Here is a 22,275-nt window from a genome sequence, read left to right as displayed (position 1 = left end):
GAATAAGTGTTTACGGGATTTTTTTCTCTTTTGTGGGTGCCCAACCATTCTTGGTCACACCACTTTGAAGAATGAAGAGGTAGACCAGACAGAGTGGTGGGCAGCAAAGCAAGGTTCATTGAGTGATAGCAAAGTGACAGTACAAAACTCCCAAGGAAGAGGGGACCCAAGAGGGTTGCCACTGGAGTTTCTAAATCTAGGGGTTTTTATGGGCTTGTTGGCGGGCTGTTTTAATCTGATTAATGCTCCCTGCAGCTGTCATCCAATCAGGTTTTTGTCACCGATCACATGGGAAAGGGTGGAGGGCTCTTTCCAGGGAGGTATAAAATCCTTTTAAGGGTGGTTTCCTTTGGGGTGGGGGGGTGGGGGCTTGTCCCTGCCTGCCTGTCTTCCAACCATCCTTCCTCAAAAGGACAATCAATACAAGACAGGAATAAGCCACTAAAGGCCTTTTGGCTTTTGACCACAGATGGAAGACACAACCTCCAAGGTGCAATTCAACTGTGCTATTTTTTTTTCTTTTGTTCTTGAAGTTTATTATGATCATCTATCTACAGCCTGCCTTGGATGGGTCTAGATGAGGAGGAGACAGGTAAAGAATGGGGAAGTACTCTTGAATATGTAGAATTGGCTTCTTTTCATCTTTTCTTGACCTTGAATTTTTCTTGCACTTTTGCTTTGTTTTGGCTGGTGAACAGGGCAGTCTGGTTAAATTTTCAGTGGGTAGAAACAGAGGCATATGGAAGAGAAAAATTTTTGAAAATCAGTATCATAAAAGTGCTACTAAGAATATATGTAGGCCAATAGAGGTTATATGCAAATAAATGTATATAAATCTCTTATCTATTTCTTTTTTTTAAATTTTTTATTTATTTATGTTAGTCACAGAGAGAGAGAGAGAGGCAGAGACACAGGCAGAGGGAGAAGCAGGCTCCATGCACCGGGAGCCCGATGTGGGATTCGATCCCGGGTCTCCAGGATCGCGCCCTGGGCCAAAGGCAGGCGCCAAACCGCTGCGCCACCCAGGGATCCGTCTTATCTATTTCAAAAGCATATTTTAGGTTTGTTGTATGATCCTACTGGAATCAGTTGCTGGAATATTTCGTTTTTAAAATTTAAGTGAGAAAGTGAGGTTCTTGTCTCATAGAATCAAAGAATGAATCTTGCCCAAAAAGGAGAGTGAGTAAAGTGATGGAGTTTTATTAAGCAGGAATACAGAAAAAGCTCTCAGGAACAAAAAAGGTGAAGAAAGAGTTGCCACTGAGGGCTTTTAGGGTTGGTCTTTTATTAAGGCTAACCAGGGAACCTAAATCCTCTATTGATAGTGCCACTGAGTAAGGATTAGTGATAACACTTTTAATGGCTTACTTTATCTTTCAGTCTGGTCATTCTTTGTTGGTCCCAAGTAGCTAAGTAGCTGTTATTACAAGACTCCACTTCTGACACCTAGGACAGGGTGGTGTGGTTTGTTCCCTTATCTCTGGTTTCCTTATATCTCCATATTTTTGGGATTTCTGTGCACCTGATCCCATTGCCTGCCACCCCCCCACACACACACACACCATCTCTCCCTACCTAGCCCCACCTGTCCCTTACTCAAAATGAGACATTATTTCTTTTCTATTTTTGTGACACAGGATGACAGTGATGTAGAATGGAAGTTTGCCCGTTCAAAACTTTGGTTATCTTATTTTGATGATGGAAAAACATTACCTCCACCCTTCAGTCTAGTTCCTAGTCCGAAGTCATTTGTTTATTTCGTCATGCGAATCATTAACTTCTCCAAATGCAGGAGGAGCCGGCTGCAGAAGGATATAGAAATGGGAATGGGTAACTCCAAGTCCAGGGTAGGTATCCAAAACTCACCAACACCTGAAGATGAATGTTCTGTCTTTCTCCTTGTCTTTGATGTTTGTTCACTAATTTTTACGTGTGAACTTAGAAGATGTTGAAAGTTACTGTCCATTTCGTAGTCTTTCACAGACAAATATTTAATATCTTTACAATGTTTCAAGAAGTCACTTAGTCTATACCTTGCTTCTAGTCAGAATTTCATACACGGTACCAGCTAAAAAATAAAAACGTCTTTTTAACGTGTTAAAAGTAAACATAAAAGTTACTGTTAGAAAACACTTTGGTTTTTTTTTGTGTGAGTGTGGGTGTGTTCCATGCTTCTCAGCTGTTATTTTGACATTAGTTTTAATCTCACATTTTCCTCTTGGCTATATACATAGTTTACTGCCATCATATTCTTATTTGTAGAAACTCTTGATTGAGCTAAGTAATCTTTTTTCTTTACTATCATAAAATTGACACAGACCTAAGAGCATCCTCAGATATTAAACATAATATCTTTATTTTTATACATAATCAAGAATGGTTTGTCCCAAAGTTGCCCCAGTGAAGTCATACTTAGATTTTAGTTTGAGTCATACCCTGAATTTAACAAGGATGAGTTTTATGATAGTACTTTATAATCATTAACTTAATTTTCAGAGATACAATTGGTAGAGAAGGTAGAAGGATATGAGCAGGACCTCAGGTAACTGGAGCAAGACATAAAGAGCAAACGTGTGGAATTAAAATACCATTTTTGAAAATGATCTGTAGTTGTAATACCCTGAGGGCCCACCTGATGGCGGTGTTACCTCCATAAAGTACTGGCTTGTTGAGCAGAGGTGGGTGTTTTTTCTCATTTGAAGCTGAGGAAGAAGACTGAATCACTGCAATTTAATTTATCACTTTAAAAAATAGATGTGCATTTTCAAGATTTGTAATACCCTGGCAATCTTAATCTTTACGTCTTTTAAACCTTTTTAAATTGACCTGGATGTGGGCTTTTTTTTTTTTTTTTTAGATATTTTATTTATTCATGAGAGACAGAGGCAGAGACATAGGCAGAGACATAGGCAGAGGGAGAAGCAGGCTCCTCGCAAGAAGCCTGATGCAGCACTTGATCCCAGGATCCTGGGATCACAACCTGAGCCAAAGGCAGATGCTCAACCATTGAGCCATCCAAGCGCCCCTGGATGTGGGCTCTTAAGGCTGTTATGTTCCAAGATAATGATTTGGTTGTGTCATCCTATGATTTCAAGTAATAGCTCATATGTACACAGTGAGAAGCAGTACAATGTAAGGAAGGGAGCCTCTGTGTGAGACCCAGATATGAATTTTGGCACTTAGGGCTTACTAGCAAGTAAGTCATTTCATCACTCTGAGTCTTAGTTGTCTCATCTGAAGGAGAGGACACTTTGTAGGGTTAATGTGAGAATGATATGAGAGGTACGCAGTTCCAGCCTCAACAAATATCAGTGCCCTTCCTCATTCACAGTTTACAGAGTGCTTTGCTGTCCATTTGAACCTCATGCAAAACTGTGAGGTAGGTATTATTATTCTTCCCATGTTATGGATAGGACCACTGAAACCATTAAAGGAATGCACTTACACAAGGTCAGGGAGCTAGCCAGTTGTGGAATAGGTGTGGAATCCCAAGTCTTCCAGCGTCGGATGTCTAGCTCTTTCTACTGCACAGGGCTACCTGTTGCTCTGGCTTGGTTTCTGTCCCATTTCCTCCCCCTGTGCTATACCTTCAGCTGCAAGTCTCTTAAAGAGGCCAGGCTCTATTTGCCTTCCTGGGTGATTGCTGCAGCTACTGAAATTGACTTTGTTTTCAAGGCTCTTTGTTTCTCTGGGGATTTATTAACTGAGGCTTTTTTTTTTTTAAGATTTTATCTATTTATTCATGAGAGACACAGAGAGAGAGAGAGAGACAGAGACACAGTCAGAGGGAGAAGCAGGCTCCCTGCGGGGCACCTGAAGTGGGACCTGTTCCCAGGATCCAGGGATCAGCCCTGAGCCAAAGGCAGATGCTCAACCACTGAGCCACCCAGGAGTCCCAACTGAGGCTTTATTACTTAAAACCAGAATGCTTTCAGGCATTGGAAATCACAACTCTTGCACTTCACACCTTAGAGTTTTCTTTCTGTAGAAAACTGACTTCACTGACTTCATTGCTGATAGTGTCACAGGGTAGAAGGGCAGAAATACTGTCAGGTGGAGAAGAGTTCATTCCGGTGGCTTGTGGCTACCTAGGCCTCTGTAAAGGAAATGCAGCTTGCTGGAATGTGGGGAGCAGATGTGCTTCATTTAGGGTGTCCTCTCCTGCCTGTAGTGCACCATTGGCAGAAGGAATCACTTTTTTTCAGAGAAACTGCTGGAAATAGAAAAGTTGAGCATTGATCTCTTAGGCGTCACGAGCCTTGGCTTCCCAGTCTCCCCGTATGAGGTTTAAAACTGCCATTTTGATTTTTTTTTAATTGTGCATGGAGATGTTTAAATCACTTTAATATTATTAATATTAATTTATACTCTGTGTACTGACTTTAGTAAAAATTTGGAGAAATTATATGTCTTTTTTTTTTTCTTTTTTAGAAGAGAGGAAGGAGCCTCAAGAACTCTTTTGTGCTAACCTGTAAAATTAACCTCAGTCAGCAGTCAGATACTGACCTCCAGTGGCAAATAGGAGAATTAATTTTATTAGCCAAGACTTTCTAGGCATGATTGTGCCACTTCGTCTTAGCATCCTGTACATTCCTGAGTTATGATGCTGGGAAGTCAGGTGGTGGGGTGAATACATATTTTTGCATAGGGGGCCCTGTGTTTGAATCATACCTTATCGGTGGCAGCTTGCCCAAGAGCAGTTAGAGGCAGGCCCTGCTCACCTACATAAAGAGTAGCCAGTAAGAGTGTGCTCCTCTTTAGAGAGCTTCAGAGTGAGTAGAAAGCTACTCACTCTGAAGTAAAACCCTAAAAAAAAGAGCAAGAAAACAAAAATTTGTTAAGCTTATTCTATTCAAGGTTGTGGATCTGGATCAGTATAGGGCCACGATATCTAGGAAGACATTTATTTGGTTCATACTTTAGGGTTACAAAATACCAATGAAACCATTTGAACTTGGAGTGTGTTTCCAGTCAAGTGTAGGATAGGAATATATGCTCAGGAGCAGACAGTTGCCTCCAGTCACCTTTGCCTCCCAGATGCCATGAATACATTTTGATAAGGCATACAAGTCCCCAGGAACATTTATGCTTAGTATGAGCCAGATTTTAAAAATACGTTTTCATTTAAACAATTCTATTGCAGTACACCTTGTGAACGTTTTGATAAACGTGAGCTTGTTGCTCATGTTACATTTTGCCTTTGGAAATATATTAAATCACTTATAAAATTCAACTTCCAGAAAGTGTTCCTTGGAAATGTTGACTCCAGAAATGTTATCAAGGAGAATATAGTAGATTATATTTTTGATTTCCCAATGAATGTATTCTGATTTACTAGGTTAATTGTATTTTTTCCTAGTTAAACCTCTTCACTCAGTCTAACTCAAGAGTTTTTGAATCACACAGTTTTAACAGCATTCTCAACCAGCCAACACGTTATCAGGTAAGCATTCAGTAGACATATCTCTTTATCTGTATGTAATTCCGTGTGTGTGTGTGTGTGTGTGTGTGTGTGTGGTGAGTAGAATTATGTTCTCATGTAGCATGAGGATAGAACAAAACAGAGAAAAAAATAGTCCTCATTCTTTTGGTTGAGGAAGAAGAGTTCTTTGTGTTATTAAAAGCAAAATGTTGCCACAATTTCCAAATAATAACTTCAAATACCTTGACCTGGGGAAGCAATGGAATATATGGTATATTAGGGTATATTAGGAAAATAATGCTCTCACAGTATGGGAACCTGATATATTTCTCGACATAATCCATTTTCCAATGAATTCTTAGGCTATATTGTTTTATCAGTACTACTTTAAAATATCTTTTGCATTTTGATATTAGTTGTGACATTTGAACACTAAATTCCAACTCAGAAGAGGTTGTGCTTTTTTACTTTACACCACGTGATCATTTTGACTATCAAATCTATATATTTCTGATGCATACAGGATCACTAGAATGAAGATCCAGGAATTTATAATGTATGTGATATCAGTGGGTACAGTTTTGTACAGTTTTCATGGAAGTAGCAAATTCTGCAAAATTGCTTGGCACACTGATTATCAGAGCCTTTTAAAAGGTTAGATTATATTCCATTATACAGTTATATTTAACATGTCCTCTATACGTGGAAATAGAGGATATTGCCAATATTTAGATATTACAAGCAATACTGCAGTAAGTAGCCTTGTATATATGACATTTGAAACATGTAAATCTATGAAATTGGGTACTTATTATCAAACTGATTTTGATGGAACTTGTGCCAATTTACATTCTTACAATAAATGTATGAGAGAGCCCATTTCTTCCTTAACATACCAACAGTGTGTTACCAAAGGCTTTTTATCTTTGCCAACTAGATAGGTGAGTATGGTATCACAGTGTAGTTTTATTTTGCATTCTTTGTAATGAATGAACTTGACCATCCTTTTATGTTTAGTGTTCTATTTGTCTGAGATCCTGTGTATTTACTTTTCATGATGGGCTTTTTGTTTTAAATCAAGAGGAATTCTTTTCAGAATTCATTATTTTTAGAAAATCAGCGCTTTGCCTTTGATATGAGTTGAAAATTGTTGTTGTTGTTGTGTATCTTTTTAACATTTTCACCTAACTTTTTGATTTTTGTATAGCCAACTCCATAAACTTTTTATGGCTTTAGATTTTGTATCCTGTTTAGAAAGATCTTCCCCCATATAAGAATACTTAAAAATTTTTTTACACATATTTTCTTTAGTACTTTTATGGTTTCATTTTTTATATGAGAATTTTTGATCCATGTAGAATATATTTTGATGCAATGTGTAGGATGGGGATCCAAATTAATTTTTTTCCACATGATTATATATATGTATGATGTGTTGAATAATTAACTTTTTATTGATTTGAAATATCACCTTTATCACTTACTAAATTTATTTATCTCCTTAGATTTACTTCCAGGTTTTCTTTATGCGATAGAATCACATTATTTAAATTATTATAGTTTAGAACAAAAGTCAAACAAACAAAATATATAGACACAGACCCACACATAAACATGTCCTTACTTTAAGACTTATTTTATATAATGTTTTGGTTATTCTTTCCTGTTTATATTTCTATTTGAACTTTAAAGTCAGCTTGTATAGTTTGCAAAATATTCTATTGGTATTTTTTGTGATTGTATTAATTTAAATAAAATTGACTTTTTATAATGTTCTATCTTCCTTTTCAAGCACATGATATACTTTTCCATTTATTTATATCTTCATTTGTGTACTCACTATCATTATAAGGTAGTCCTTCTATTGTTCATATTAATTAGGATTAAGTTTGGTTTTATTTTTTTCTTCTTCCTCTTGAGATTTTCAAGTTTATATAACATTTTTTTGGCTCACCATATTGTCTTTGGCCATTTTTGTGCTCTTAAAGACATGATTGGCCTTTTTAAAAATGTTTAAATGATGGCATTATGTATCTTCATCTCTTCATCTTTTCTTAAACATTTTTCTGGTGAGTTTCTTTATTTGCTATTTGTTTTTCCTTTTTTCCTTGGATTATCTTAATATAGATCTTGTATAGATTGCTTACTGATTATCACTCAGTTTTGAATGAATAAGTTCTTGAGCCAGCTGCTTCAGGAGGCTGGAGTGCCTTTGGAGAGTTCCACATCCCCTTCTTGGCTAATAGAATTTTCCTTTAGGCACAGGATTGTATATGTGAGTTCACTTTTTATGTTTCCTTATCAGAAAATAACACTACAGGACTAGTCAGATACTTCCTCTCAACCTCACTGAATACTTTAGCAAATATGGCTTTCCATGATGATTTCTCCTTTGCTCTTCTATTCTAAGCTTTTCTAGATTTTGTATTAAAAACTCAAGGGAAGCTTTCAGCCTTGGATGTCTGCTCTTGGCATTTCCTCACATCACCATTTGATCTTTTCATATAACCTTTCTAAAAAAGGGTATGGATGCCTCTGAGTTTCATTGAAGGAGTTTGTGTTTCTGTTTCTTATTCTACTTGTTGCTTTTGAATGATTTAGAAGTGGGGATATTCTCAAGTTTATTGTCAAATTCAGCTTCTTGTTTCTGAAATTGTTATACTTCTATAAACTTTGACAAATAAAATTTTAACTATCAAACTTCACATGCCAATCAAACTTTATACAAATGTCTTCATTATATTTAGATAAAATCTCTTTGTTATGAAATCCATGAGTGATAACAATTGGTTTAGTTGTTATGGATTTTTGTTTCATGCAGTGTGATTATAATATTTGACTTACCTTAAAGAAATCCCTAATCTGCTAAATGGGGATTATTTTCTTCAAAGTTGTAACCTTTCTAATTCTAATGGTCCTGCCACAGCTCAGAACATTTTTGGTATATCTCTAAAGAATTTTATAATAAGTTTATAAAACACAAAAATGCTTTATTCTCATTACTAAACTCAGATAATTATTCACCTTATAATATGACTTTATATTTTTTTCAAAAATTACTTCAAAAGTAGAAAGATTCAAATGTGCCTCAAAGTATAACAGAGAAAAAGTTTCAAAAATACTTTGATCAATGACAGTCTTATTTATATTAACATTAATTATTTAAAAAAAATAACTATTTATAGTATGCTGAGATCATTTTTGTTATGTGTGTAAAGATTTTTTTTTTATAGAATTAGGGATGATTTTTCTGAAGAACATAAGGACTTGGAGGGATAGCTTTGATTGAATTTTGCTTATGAACACCTACGTTAGTTCAGGTTAAAGGTTCATATATATGTTAAGGTGACCTTAAGAAATGGGATTTTTTTTTTTCTAAGACTCCACAAAAAGAAGCTATAGAGTCTTGGGTTCTATTCTCTGATCTCTCCTGTAGTAGCTCTGCTTGTTTAACCAACTTCTTCAGCCTGGGGATACCTTTGGCCCAGGTAGTATCAGACTGTCTCTGGCCCAAATGGTGGTCCTGGTCCAATCCAAGAAGGCTACCATAGGTGGCTTGGTTTTACTGGAAAGCACAGGGCAGTTTTTCTCTAGAGGAAGCAATATGAGACATTCACATTAAGCTTCATTCACACTGAACTTGAGGGCACATTCAAGACTCCCACTATTATGAATGGTCCTTCGTTCTAAGGTTGTAAAGATACAGTCCTTGCCTTCAAGAATCTCTCCTCTGCAGTGGAAGGGTGGGGTTGAGTGGGAGGGAAGGAAAAAAAGGTAGATGAACCTTCACACTCTGGTGTGGCTATGTGGTATAGGTGAAACATAAATAAAATGGTATGGGAACCTAGGGAAACCCAGAAGAGGGGAATATTTGAAAACTGATCAAGTAGAAGAAGCAATTTTATTCTATTCTCTTTTTCTCTTAAGAACAGAATTTGGGAATGGGTGACGGGCACTGAGGGGGGCACTTGACGGGATGAGCACTGGGTGTTATTCTGTATGTTGGTAAATTGAACACCAATAAAAAATAAATTTATTATTAAAAAAAAAAAAGAACAGAATTTGGGCCAGTGGTTGGTTAGAAGGTACAATGAAGCAGATTTAGTGCAATACAAACGAATTGTTTTTTAACTGCTATAGTTGTCTAAAAATAGATTAAATCAGCTGTCTGGAAAGAGTAATAGTTTCTGAATCATAGATGTTTATTCAGAGGCTGTACAATGGTGATGGGTCAGGGTGTCTCACAGTGAATGGTCTGAAAATATGAAAAACACATGACTTCCAGCGTCCCTTCCCTTTTTAAAATTCTACTCTACTTCTGAGTTCTTTGTTTAAATCAGTCTACCCGTATCATCATGCTTTAAAGAATGCTAATATTCAGATTATGGAACTACTGATGAGAGTCAAATTTGGCTTCTCTGGTATTAAATGAGAAAATGAATGTAACAGTACTTGAGAGAGTGCTTCACAATTGTTAGTTGAATTTGAATCAGTGAAAAATAAGCAAGGGAGAAAAAAAGCTTTGATGCCTTTGAGGCATGAAGGGCACACCCATATATCCAACCACCCACATTTCATTACTTCTCCCACCCTTAATGGAGAGTTGAGAAAGGAAATCAGATTTGTTTGCAAGAGATAATGTTTAAGGTAACTACTATCTAGGCTTTCCATACCCTAGACAGAGAAAATCCATAGTCTACTACAAAAGTTGCAGTGTCTTCATTAAAGAGTGATTCACAGGATCATACCAAGAGATTTTGATAGTTCCTGGAGGTTTGTGAACTGTGGAAATTATTCAATAGACTTCTATTCCGTTAGTTAGTAACTTGATCAAGAGGGGAAAATGATGAATCTGTTATTGGTCAATTTAGTTTTTGGGTACTGGCTTCGATTAAGGAATCAGTTGAAAATCTAAAGATAATATTTATAATGGTAATTTTACATGTCACGTGTGAGTTTTACAATCCTTGCCTATACAACCATCATAATTAAGATTAGTTAATCAAGATTTGCTTTACAGAACCATACATGATAATGAGAGCATAATAGTTATATTAATTGAACACCTATGTAATTTACCTATATATCTCTTTAACAATGTAGATTATAACATTTCCATTATACAGATTAAGTTGCCAAGGCTCCACAGCTTGTAAATAATAGAGTCACAACTCAAATCCAGGCAGTTTGCTCTTGCAGCCCACTTTTTAAACTGCTTATACAATATACTGGCTTGGGTTCATGAGACAAGCTACCTAGTAGAATGGAAATAGCTAACATTCACCCCTTCTCTGAACTGCCCGTAATTTTGGAATTCATATGAATTATCTTTCCAACATAAACTAAAGGATGGATTATTACCAGGTAGTGTCATGTGTGAAATAATTGAAAGTAATTTCAATCCAACATTAGGGGTCTTCTTGCCCTATAGAGAAGCTCAAACTTAGTACAGTGGTAGATATAAATATATTTAAGCTGTAAATATTAAGATGAAATTTCTTTAAAAAGTGAGAATTTTTATGGGATACATGGAAAACTTAAAACACCCAATTTTAAAGGGAAAAAATGTAAACCTGTAACCATAATTTTTCCCATAGGCTAAAGATGAATGTATCTATTTTCCCTTCAGAATTTAATCTGAGTGATGCTGTACGGTGTTTCTAGGGAACCTGTACTCTATTTGAATTTTTAAAATATTTTATTTTCCTATCATCTTCCTTTCTGGCAGTAAATATAACTTTTCATAGATTTTTTTTCTAAGCACAGTTTTAGATAATGTTAAATATTTTAGAGTGTATTATACTAGAGCATGTGGGTAGCAATATGTTAGTCTTAAAATTTTATCTTTATAAATAATACTAGCAAGAACTAACCTCTTCTAAACAGAAATTCTGCTTTTATGGGCATTTGATGATTTAATCTGTACAGCTCTGAGTTTTTATTACCCCCATTTTTTATATGGGAATATGGAAGCTTAGAGAGTTAAGCACCTTAGGTTTACTCAGCTAAGAAAGACCTATTCAGAGGGTCGAGAGCTGAGGCCGAACTCGGGATCTGACAAGATGGCCGGGCTGCCCCGCAGGATTATCAAGGAAACCCAGCGTTTGCTGGCAGAACCAGTTCCTGGCATTAAAGCAGAACCAGATGAGAGCAACGCCCGTTATTTTCATGTGGTCATTGCTGGCCCCCAGGATTCCCCCTTTGAGGGAGGGACTTTTAAACTGGAACTATTCCTTCCAGAAGAATACCCGATGGCAGCCCCTAAAGTACGTTTCATGACCAAAATTTATCATCCTAATGTAGACAAGTTGGGAAGAATATGTTTAGATATTTTGAAAGATAAGTGGTCCCCAGCACTGCAGATCCGCACAGTTCTGCTATCGATCCAGGCTTTGTTAAGTGCTCCCAATCCAGATGATCCGTTAGCAAATGATGTAGCGGAGCAGTGGAAGACCAACGAAGCCCAAGCCATAGAAACAGCTAGAGCATGGACTAGGCTATATGCCATGAATAATATTTAAAATCGATCTGATCATCAAGTGTGCATCACTTCTCCTGTTCTGCCAAGACTTCTTCCTTTTTTGTTTGCATTTAATGGACACAGTCTTAGAAACATTACAGAATAAAAGCCCAGACATCTTCAGTCCTTTGGTGATTAAATGCACATTAGCAAATCTATGTCTTGTCCTGATTCACTGTTGTAAAGCATGAGCAGAGGCTAGAAGTACCATCTGGATTGTTGTGAAACGTTTAAAAGCAGTGGCCCCTCTCTGCTTTTATTCATTTCCCCCATCATGGTTTAAGTATAAAGCACTGTGAATGAAGGTAGTTGTCAGGGTTAGCTGCAGGGGTGTGGGTGTTTTTCTTTATTATTATTTTTGAGGGGGAGAGGTAGTTTTATTTTAATTTTATGGGCTCCTTTCCCCCCTTTTATGGTGATCTAATTGCATTGGTTAAAAGCAGCTAACCAGTTCTTTAGAATATGCTCTCTAGCCAAGTCTAACTTTATTTAGACGCTGTAGATGGACAAGCTTGATTATTTGAACCAAAATGGGAACATTAAACAAACATTACAGCCCTCACTAATAACATTGTGACTTTGCTGTCAAGTGTAGAATCCTTCCTTCAAGAAAAAGCTTGTGACCATTTTGTATGGCTTGTCTGGAAACTTCTGTAAATCTTATGTTTTAGTAAAATATTTTTTGTTATTCTAAAAAAAAAAAAAAAAAAAAAAAAAAAAAAAAAAGACCTATTCATATTCAGAGATTTTTTTCTTTTACTCTGAACTCATTCTGCCTCATTTTAATTTTTAAGCAGTTTCATTTTTTGTAGGGATAGATTTCCAAATAACACATTTCTGAATGGTTCTCAACAAGACTCTTACAAGCTCTGAATTACTCTCAGTTTATGTATTAGGTAACATGTTTACAGTTTTATTTGTAAAAGTGAAAAATATTTGTCTATTTATTATAATGGAAGGGCTGTTGCTGCTGGAGATGGAATAATGCTCAGGCCCAGGCTGGTGAGGCCCATCAGTTTGCTAGGCAGCATCAAAAACCTACTCAGAAGAATGTTTTATATTTTAAATTTTCAAGCACCGGATGGCACCACAAATATCCTGTTAGATATCTCTGCCACTACCACCCTTACTTACTTATTACTTACTTATTTATTAAAAAGATTTTATTTATTTATTGCTGAGAGACACAGAGAGAGGCAGAGACATAATCAGAGGGATAATCATAATCATAATCCCCCAATGCGGGATTAGATCCTAGGACCCAAGGATCATGACCTGAGCCAAAGGCAGACGCTCAACCACTGAGTCACTCAGGTGCCCCTACCATCTTGATTTAATAAATGTTAACATTTATTTTGCCATATTCTTTTTGGATCTTTTTTGTAAGGATTTTTTGATTCAACAAATGCCCCTACCCTATCACATTAGCCTTCATCTTTCCCCAGCTACCTTCACGATCTTGAAGTTCTAATGTGTTCCTTCCTTGTATGCTTCTATATTCATACCTTTATGTACTAGTTTTACGTGTTTTTAAATTATGCATAAATTAATATGAATAGTATACTACATATTATACTTTTTCCATTTATCTTTATGTTTTTGAGAATTACCTATATTGATACATGTGTATCTTGTTTTTCATTCTCACTGACATAGTATAATATTCCATTTTATGAATAAACTATTTTTGTTTATTCATTCCTCTTGATGAATATTTCACTTATTTTCCTTCTTTGACTATGATAAATAATACTATAATGAGCATCTTAGTAAATATCTCCTTTGGCACATTTTTAAGTATTTTTTCTGGATGACATACCTGGGAGTAGTTATATCAGTTTACATTTCCAGCAATATGGTACAAGAGTTTCTCACTGTTCTCAGAAGCACTTGGTATTAACAGGTTTTTAAAATTTTGCCTGCTAAAAGATGACTGCTCTGTACATCTTCAAAAATGTTGGTATCATGGAAGACAAAGGCCAAAGAATTGTTCCAGATTAAAGGAAACTAAAGATAAGTAACATTGGAAAGCAAAATTGTTCCTCAGTTAGAAAAACGAGACCAAATATGGACTATGTATTTAACAGTTCTTGACCCCATGTTAATTTTTCTAAAGTTTGATCACTGTAGCATGGTTATATAAGAGAATATTCTTGTTCTTTGGAAACACAAGTATTAGGGATAAAGGGACATGATGTCTGAAAATTACTTTCAAATGCCTTTGCAATATAACAATAATATAGATAGTGAGATAAAGCAATTACAGCAACTTTTTCACACTGGTGAATCTAGGTGAAGAGTATATGTAAATTCATTTTACTTTCAATTCATCTGTAGATTTGAAATTTTTTCAGAAGAAAAAACTCATAGGTGTACAAGTATTCATTATTGTAATTTTCTCTGATTACTAGTGAACATCTTTTTATATGTTTGTCATTCAGATTTCCTTTTTTGGTGAATTTAAATTCCTTTTCCTAATTCTGCTTAGCCATATGTCTTTTCCTTATTGACTTCTCAAAATTCTATAATATTCTTCATCCCAATTCTTTGTTGGTATGTTTTGCAAACAACTTCTCTCACTCTTTGGTTTGTCTTTTAACTTTGGGTAATGAGTTCATTAAGGAGTCTCAGTCTATGAATGTACAAAACGACTTTTTTTTTCAATATTTTTCCACCAACTGCCCTACTTTGGATTGTTCTTTTCTATTGGGTGGAGGATCCCTTTATAGATCTTGTCAAGACTCTATAACTTTAAAAAGTCTCTTTTTTTGCAAATAAAGAGGCAGTCTTTTTTAAAACCATGAATCTCAAAATCAAATCTAAAGCTCTTCTCCTTACTCCTAGAACAAGCTAAACCTTTCCACGTCTTTAGTGGAGAAAGGTTGTGGTCTGCTTTGTAAGTACCTCCCCCTGCTAACTCATCAAGGTGCTAATCCTTCACTTATGTATGTGGAGGGGGAAGGAGAAAGAAGCCAAAGAGCTAGCATCTTTTCACTTGACTTAGCTGTGAGTGCAGCTTCTTCCTGTCACTACTGCTCTAACACTGATCAAGCTTTAATATCCTCACTGTGGCTAGGACTCATGTGCTGCTTCTGTAACTGGGTTGGGGGCATGTTTAAAGGGTTTGAAAAAACCATGTTGTCTGCTTCCCCTATGCACAGTTCCTGAAGCAGAGATCTGGTTCTGATTTAAGGTTCACATCCATCATCCCAGCCCCATTTATTGAGTAGACTCTCCTTTCCCGCTGATGTGTATTACTGCCTTCCACCCAATATAGTGGAAATATATGTTTGCCAAATAATGGGAGTACAGGTTGACCCCATGGCTGGTCACTCTTAACTGAGTTCTTTTTTCTTCCTGACTTAATTGCCAGGAGCAGGTCAGCAAGTTTGCTGGAATCGACATTTAACTGGGAGCAGGATGGTAGGCCTTTTGTTTAGGCAACTCTAATCTTTATGAGGGATTACCCTGGCTTTCCTCTTTCCCTTAGCTTCTGGAGAATGGAGGTGCACCATCTCCTTTCCTCCCAGAAAGAGCGAGAATTACCTCTCCACCCCAGAAGCTCATGATCCCTCCCAGGTCTTAGTCCTTTTCCTTATGTGGAGTAAGGAGAGAATTCATGGTAAGTACTGGTCTAGTGAATCTCAGTAAGCCTCGGGGGGAGGTGGCCGGCTTCAACTGCTAGTGACACCTTAGTCTTAGGCCATAGAATGCTTAGCATCCTTTCTTATCAATTTTGGATTTATCAACAATTTCAGGACAACCAGAAAAATCCCACTTGACATAAGGTTACATTTCATTGGTATTAGTTCCTGTATAAAAGTTTCAAAATGTCTCAGTATAGTCAGATGTGTATTCATCTTTTCCTTATCCTTTCCTTTAGCTTTTTCGAGAAATATTTCTCTGTTCCTTTCAAAATGTTGCTTTTCACATTTAGATCTTTGGTCTATTTGACTCTTTAAAAAATTGTTTTGTTTGTGGTATAAGGTAGAGATCTGATTTTAACTTTCCCATAAGGATAGTTCTTGTCTCAATAGTTGAATAGTTTTTTCTTTCCCATGATTAGTATTACTGCCTTTCAAGTTGCTTTAGCTGATATCCATTTCTTTGTATTTTCTTTCTACAAGAATCACCTTCACTGTTCTCTAAAGTTAATTAGACCCCTGACATGTCTACTCATCAGAGTGAATTGTTCCAAGGATGTTTTATTAGAGTAGGAGCTGTGTTTACTAATGCATTCCTAGCATTTAGTATAGTACCTGGCACAGAGTAGGCTCTCAACAATACTTATTGAACGAATGAGCAAGTCCAGGCCAAGATCCACTCATCTGTGAGTCTGCCCTAAAGTCTAGATTCCACAGAATTTGATAGGTTTTATATTTTACTGTGATTGGTAAAATGGGCTTTTCCTTTCCAGTAGCATAGTCTTTCTCGATCTGTTATTCTTTGAGATAGACATTTTGAATATTCCTAGATTTCTCCCTTTTCTTGAGCTTGGCACCTAATGGGTCATTTAGCTTTATAATTTCTAATTCCTTAAAATTAAGGTATATTTTCTGTTCCTACTATATCTTCATTTTAGCTCAGGCTTTTCCCCCACCCCTTTCCTTTATTTTCTTAATGTGATATTTGGTATATGCACAAGAATGTGCATAATAATAAATTTTAATTCGATGTATACCTATGGAAACCACGACTTGCCTAAGAATGGTAACATTATCTGTCCATTGCCTCTACGTAGGTACTCCTCCCTGGCCCACCCCTTGCCTCCACCAAAGAGGTAATCACTAAGTTAGAAGTCTGGGTATCTCATCCTCTTGCTTTGGTTTTCTTTTCAAATATAGACTTATGATATATAAAAATATTCCTAACAATGCATTATATAGATTCATTTGCTATTGAGCTTTATAAGAATAGTTTCATACTTTGTGATGTCTGCAAAGTAAAATTTTCATTCAACATTTATGCTTCTAAGATTCATCCATACTGTTGTGTGTGGCTATGGCTCAGTAATTTCATTATTTAATTTCATTAGTGGACACAGTGACCTTACATTGTGTAACATGCCATGGTTTCTCTATTCTCCTGTTGATATTTGTTTAGATTGTTTCCAGATTTGTATTTGCTACCTTGGACAAGATTACTATAAACACTGTTGTTTATGTCTCTTGGTCCACATGTGTAGTTTTTCCAGGCTCTGTATCAAGGAGTGGACTTTCTGGGTGAAAGGATATGCAAGTGTTCAACTTTAACAGATAATGCCAAATTGCTTTTCAAAGTGATCTGTTTATACTCATACCAGTAAAGTGTTAAACTCCTCATTGACTCATTCTTTCCACATTTGGCATTATGAGATTAATTTTTTCCCTTTTTAGATGTGAAATTGTGTCTCCTTTTAATTGTAATTTGTATTTCCCCAAGAAAAGAATTTGAGATTGTTTTATATGCCTACTGACCATTCATGTTTCCATTTCTGTGTAAAATGGCTGTTTGTCTTTGCCCTTTTTTCTATTGGGTTGAGTTTTTCTTATTGAATTAAAGTTCTTCATATATCTTGGATCCAAACTTAATTCCTTATCAGTTGTAAGTATTGCCAATATTTTCTTCCAGTTAGTGGCTTGCTTTTTTACTTTCTTTATAGTAGCTCTGTAGACAGAAGTTTTCATGAAGTTTTAATAGTAATAAAGTTTAATTTATGAATCTTTTCTATTGTAATTGGAATTTTTTATCTTGTTTGAAAAATATCCAGCTCTACACTGAATTTATAAATACATTCTCCTGTGCTTTCTCTTAAAGGATTTAGAAGTTTTATCTTTCACATTTAAGATGCATGTGGAATTAATTTTTGTGTATATGTTATGAAGTAAAGCTCCAATTATATTTTTCCTTGTGGATAAACAATTATCCTGTAAGAGCATTTATTTAGATTGAAATATATTCACAATACATATTGCTATGAGAAGAAGGCATATAACAGAATATATGGTATTTTGAAAGCATAAAATATGCATATAGTAATTAGTATATATATAAAATTAAAAAGACACACACCAAAATAACTATCCAAAATGATTATCTTTGGATAGTGGGACAATTGATGATCTTTATTTTTTCTTTTCTGTATTTTCCAACTTTTCTCTGATGAGCGTATATTCATGGTTTTTTAGCAGTGAGAAATAAGGTAGTATTTATAGATGATAATATAGTGTCAGCACATCTTAAAGAGAAATCATTAGTTGAAAGAGAAACCATTAATTAAAATCCTCCAACTTAACTTTTTTATAGTTTCTTTCCATTCTAAACCAGGAGAATGTTTGTAGATCATGTAGTACGTCTCAATAGAAGGTAAAAAAATGGTTAAGTTCTGAAATCTGGGTGAATCTTCTGTAAATAGTTATATAAAAGTTGTCTCTCTCGAGCTGTGTTTACTTTACAGGTATGTGAGACTCTTTGGAGAATAGGACCCAGGTTACTTATGTGTATCATTGGTGATATAATTATTTTTTTTTTGATCAACAGCAGATAATGAAAAGACTTATAAAACGATATGTTCTGAAAGCACAAGTGGACAAAGAAAATGATGAAGTTAATGAAGGTAAGCATCTCCAACTTGAGAAACATCCTTTTGCAACTAACTTAATGATCTCAGGACACTTTAAAAATCCAATCGAAGATTGATAGGAGAATCTTAGGTTACATTTCTAAACCTCTTTTAAAAGAAAAAGTTATTAAAAATGTCAATCAGAAACAGTTTATATCTGATAAGAATGTCCTGATTCTTAGAATGTAAAACCTGCCATCTTTCTGGGAGCCTTTAAATTACATAAAAAGTATTCAGCAGTTTTAATTCCGTTGCAGTGAGTTCACGTGAGTGTTAACATTTTTCCAATGTTAACATTTTCCAATAGGATACTTGGGTGGTTGGTTCAAATAGAACCCATATTTCTTCAGAAAAATCTTTACTTTTTTTGTACAGAAAGAAATCTGTAACCCATTTTTCTCATCTGGTGTTTCTCTTTTGCCTTTCACTTTTCTCCTTGGCTCCTTATGTAAAGGTGCCTATTTTTCCAGGCATATCCTAGGCAGGGCATCTGTCTGTACTATAAAAATGTTTCACCAAAGGCTAGGCCGAAAAACAGGCCCAGAGTTGGAAAGAAATCAACCTGGGAAAAATAAGTTGCCTTAAAAGTGGAAACTAGCTTCCAACAGTAATGAGATGCCACTAGATCTATCTATGCTGATAAAGAGTAGAAAGGGCTAAACTAAATAAAACTGGTGATGGGCATCAAAGCCATTACCTGATGAATGCAAGGAATCTCTTAAAAATCTGGGTCAGAGCACTGATCTGTGTTTGTAGAAAAGAAGTCAATGAACATCTGATTGAGGACCAGCAAAAATCCAATAATGATGCCCTAGAAACTGTCTCAGGCAGACAGGATGGAAAGGGGTTGTAGTTTAGAAAGCGGAAATCTGATTATTTGTACAATAAACTCTCTGATGGGTGCCAATGGGGAGCAGAAAATAAAGTGATAATGGGGGAATTGGACGGCTGACAGCCTTTGCGTTTGCAAAGGAGCATCTTACATGTCCTTGTACCCAAGAGGAAAATGAGTTAATGAGAATTTGGAGCTTTGAACAAAGCTCTCACTAAACTATCATACAATTTAGCATTCTTATTTAATAAATAAAGAAACTGAAGTCCAAGAGATTGAATAGTTTGTGCTTCCTGTATTGGCATATACACCATATAACACTTAATAGTCTCCTCATAAGTCAAAAACAAAAGAGGAGGATATGGCAGTAGGAAGGTGATAGGAGATCTAGTGAGTTTGTAGTCCAGATGTGATACTGAGTGGTGTGAGAATCTATTTCCTTCAGCAATGACTGGCCTTGTGATTTCAAATTAGATCATATTGCCAGATGGGAAAGGAAGAAGCACTTTTTTTTTTTTTGCATAAAAAAAGGAATCTGCAAATGCTTTATATGTATTCTTGTGGAATAATTAGAATTCCTATTTATATATATAACATATAAATTGTTATATATTTATATATATATAAAACATAGAAATTATACTCTAAAACATCATAAAGGTGCCAAGGAATAATATAGAAGGTATGTTTTACATGTGATTCTTTAAAAAAAAAAAAAAAGCTGTAGAAATACCAGTAGTTTGAAGAATCATTTCTTAGATTCAAGATAAATCTCTGCCCAAAGTTTACCTTTTAATGTCAATGGCTTATCTACATTACAGTCATTTGCAAGAGAATCATGTTGTTGTTGTTTTTTTTTAACATTTCATTTATTAATTTGAGAGAGAAAATCAGTGAGAGACAGAGACAGAGGAGCAGGGGGAGAGGCCGAAGGAGAGGGAGAAGCAGACTCCCTGCTGAGTAGGGAGCCCAATGTGGGAGCCCAGGATCATGACTTGAGCCAAAGACAGGTGCTTAACTGACCAAGCCACCCAGGCACCCTGAGAATTCAGTTTTTAATAGCAAACTACACACATTCAAAACACTGCCAAGCTGAATTATGGGAAGAATTGATTTTTAATAGCCAAAAGTCTCCTATGCAGATTCTTATGTGTATACACATTGCCGGTGGTATCACATCTAAATTTAATTTCACATTGTTTGTTACTTCCTAATACTTTGGTTTTCTGTGTCCCACAAAATGTTCCTTGGCCCCAAGTTCACTACCATTCCCTTCCTTAATAATCACTCCTACTTCTTTTTCTTCCCCTCTCTTACCTCAAACCTGACTTAAAATTTACTCGTTCCATGTGAGTATTTGCCTATTAAACAGATTGAATCATCTTTAGTAAAGTTTCATTTTGCTAGGAGTTTCTTCCATCCTAGCAAAGGGAGATGAGCCATCTAGGTTTCAACCCTATGTCTGAGGGAACCAAAGGGGAACTCCCTATAGACAGGATGGCGATACCCTGGCTGTAGATCAGTTCGCCAAGAAATTGCCCTATGTTAAGAGGTGACTGAGCCACAGAATAATGCTTTAGCTGAGTTTTACTGTTGAAAACATGGCTGGACTATTTTTATAGCTTTTGTCAAAGGTCAGCATATTTATAAAGACTAATACTTCTTAAATATCTCGAAGGAAAAAGTTTGAAAAAACTACCTTGGACTTTATGAAGCAAATGTGTTCGTATTATATGAATTTGTGTGAATTTCACTCTTTGTTCTTTTCTAAATCCAAAGAGCAAATTACCAATGATATTTTTTAAATACAAATACTGTAGGTGAATTGAAAGAAATCAAGCAAGATATCTCCAGCCTTCGTTATGAACTTTTGGAAGACAAGAGCCAAGCAACTGAGGAATTAGCTGTTCTGATTCATAAACTCAGTGAGAAACTGAATCCTAGCATGCCAAGATGTGAATGATTCAGTAACCTGGAATAATGGCTTTGACTATAGCACAAATGTGGGCAATAATATTTCTAAGTATAAAATACTTGAAATGGTGTAAATTTTTAGTATCAACTACCTTTATCATGTGAATCTTTAAAACTTAGGTCTTAATGATTTTACTGTTTTATCACATGAAAATTGTCTTCATTTTAATTGTCTGCCTTGACATTATAAACAATGACATGCCAATGTATTTAAAGGCCCAGTACTATTACATTACTGACATTTTTGTCCACTTTAGAATAAACTCTATGTCTTTGTACTTACCTGTTTGCCTCCAAGAGACTGTAAGCTTCTAGGAGACAGGGACCATGTCTTACTCATCTTTGTGTCTCCAGCATCTAGTACAGTGCCTGGTACATAGTAGGTGCTCAATAAATGTTGAAACCAACTGAACGGAACTGCCAACAAAATACAAATAAAAATAAAAAGGCCATCACTATGTAGCATTCCTTCCCTTGTCCAAGTGCTGAAGAGATTTTTTTTTTTTTAATAGAAACTAAAGAAATTTTATAACCGGCTATGACTTGGTAAGATTTTCTTAGAATTTTTTGGCATCACTCATAAATCCTAGGACCTTTGAGCTCTGAATGAAGAATTTAACAATGAAATAGGTAAATAGAAAGTATACTTACAGTACATATCTAAGTTTCATGGAATTGTTCAAAACAACACATTAAAGATTTTTCTAAAGTATATACATTTTGCTTTCTGTCTTACATTTTCATTACATGTCAGTAATGTGAATTTATTTGGTGGAGTGGTAAGTTCTTTTAAAGTTAGTGGCTATGCAGGGTTGCTGTTTTGTTATAACCTTCTAATTTCTGCCTCTGGTGCTTTAAGGCTAAGTAAGATATCAACAGCTGACTTCTATCTTGCCCATTAGCTTCATTCTGAGTTTTAGAGGGTA

General features: G+C 35.6%; 2 protein-coding genes across 4 annotated transcripts in view; both read left to right on the top strand.

The window, feature by feature from the left end:
- Positions 1 to 22,063, top strand: part of TRPC3 (transient receptor potential cation channel subfamily C member 3) — a 64,825-nt gene extending 42,762 nt beyond the window's left edge. For 2 of the 3 annotated variants that reach the window (XM_041759354.1, XM_041759352.1), the window contains 4 exons: positions 1,638 to 1,847; positions 5,360 to 5,443; positions 18,462 to 18,537; positions 21,196 to 22,063. In XM_041759354.1, the coding sequence (XP_041615288.1) occupies positions 1,638 to 1,847; positions 5,360 to 5,443; positions 18,462 to 18,537; positions 21,196 to 21,338 (513 nt within the window). In that variant the 3' untranslated portion in view covers positions 21,339 to 22,063. The remainder of the gene's footprint in view (positions 1 to 1,637; positions 1,848 to 5,359; positions 5,444 to 18,461; positions 18,538 to 21,195) is intronic. The other variant, XM_041759353.1, reaches the window with a different exon arrangement.
- On the top strand, positions 11,429 to 12,649 carry LOC121493462 (ubiquitin-conjugating enzyme E2 N). The gene has a single exon (XM_041759355.1). The coding sequence runs from the start codon at positions 11,485 to 11,487 to the stop codon at positions 11,941 to 11,943; it is 459 nt and encodes a 152-aa protein (XP_041615289.1). The 5' UTR covers positions 11,429 to 11,484; the 3' UTR covers positions 11,944 to 12,649.
- Positions 22,064 to 22,275: the final 212 nt, after the last annotated feature.

Source organism: Vulpes lagopus, chromosome 6 (assembly GCF_018345385.1).
Source record: "Vulpes lagopus strain Blue_001 chromosome 6, ASM1834538v1, whole genome shotgun sequence".
Classification (NCBI taxonomy): Eukaryota; Metazoa; Chordata; class Mammalia; order Carnivora; family Canidae; genus Vulpes; species Vulpes lagopus.
This window is presented reverse-complemented; position numbering and strand designations above follow the sequence as displayed.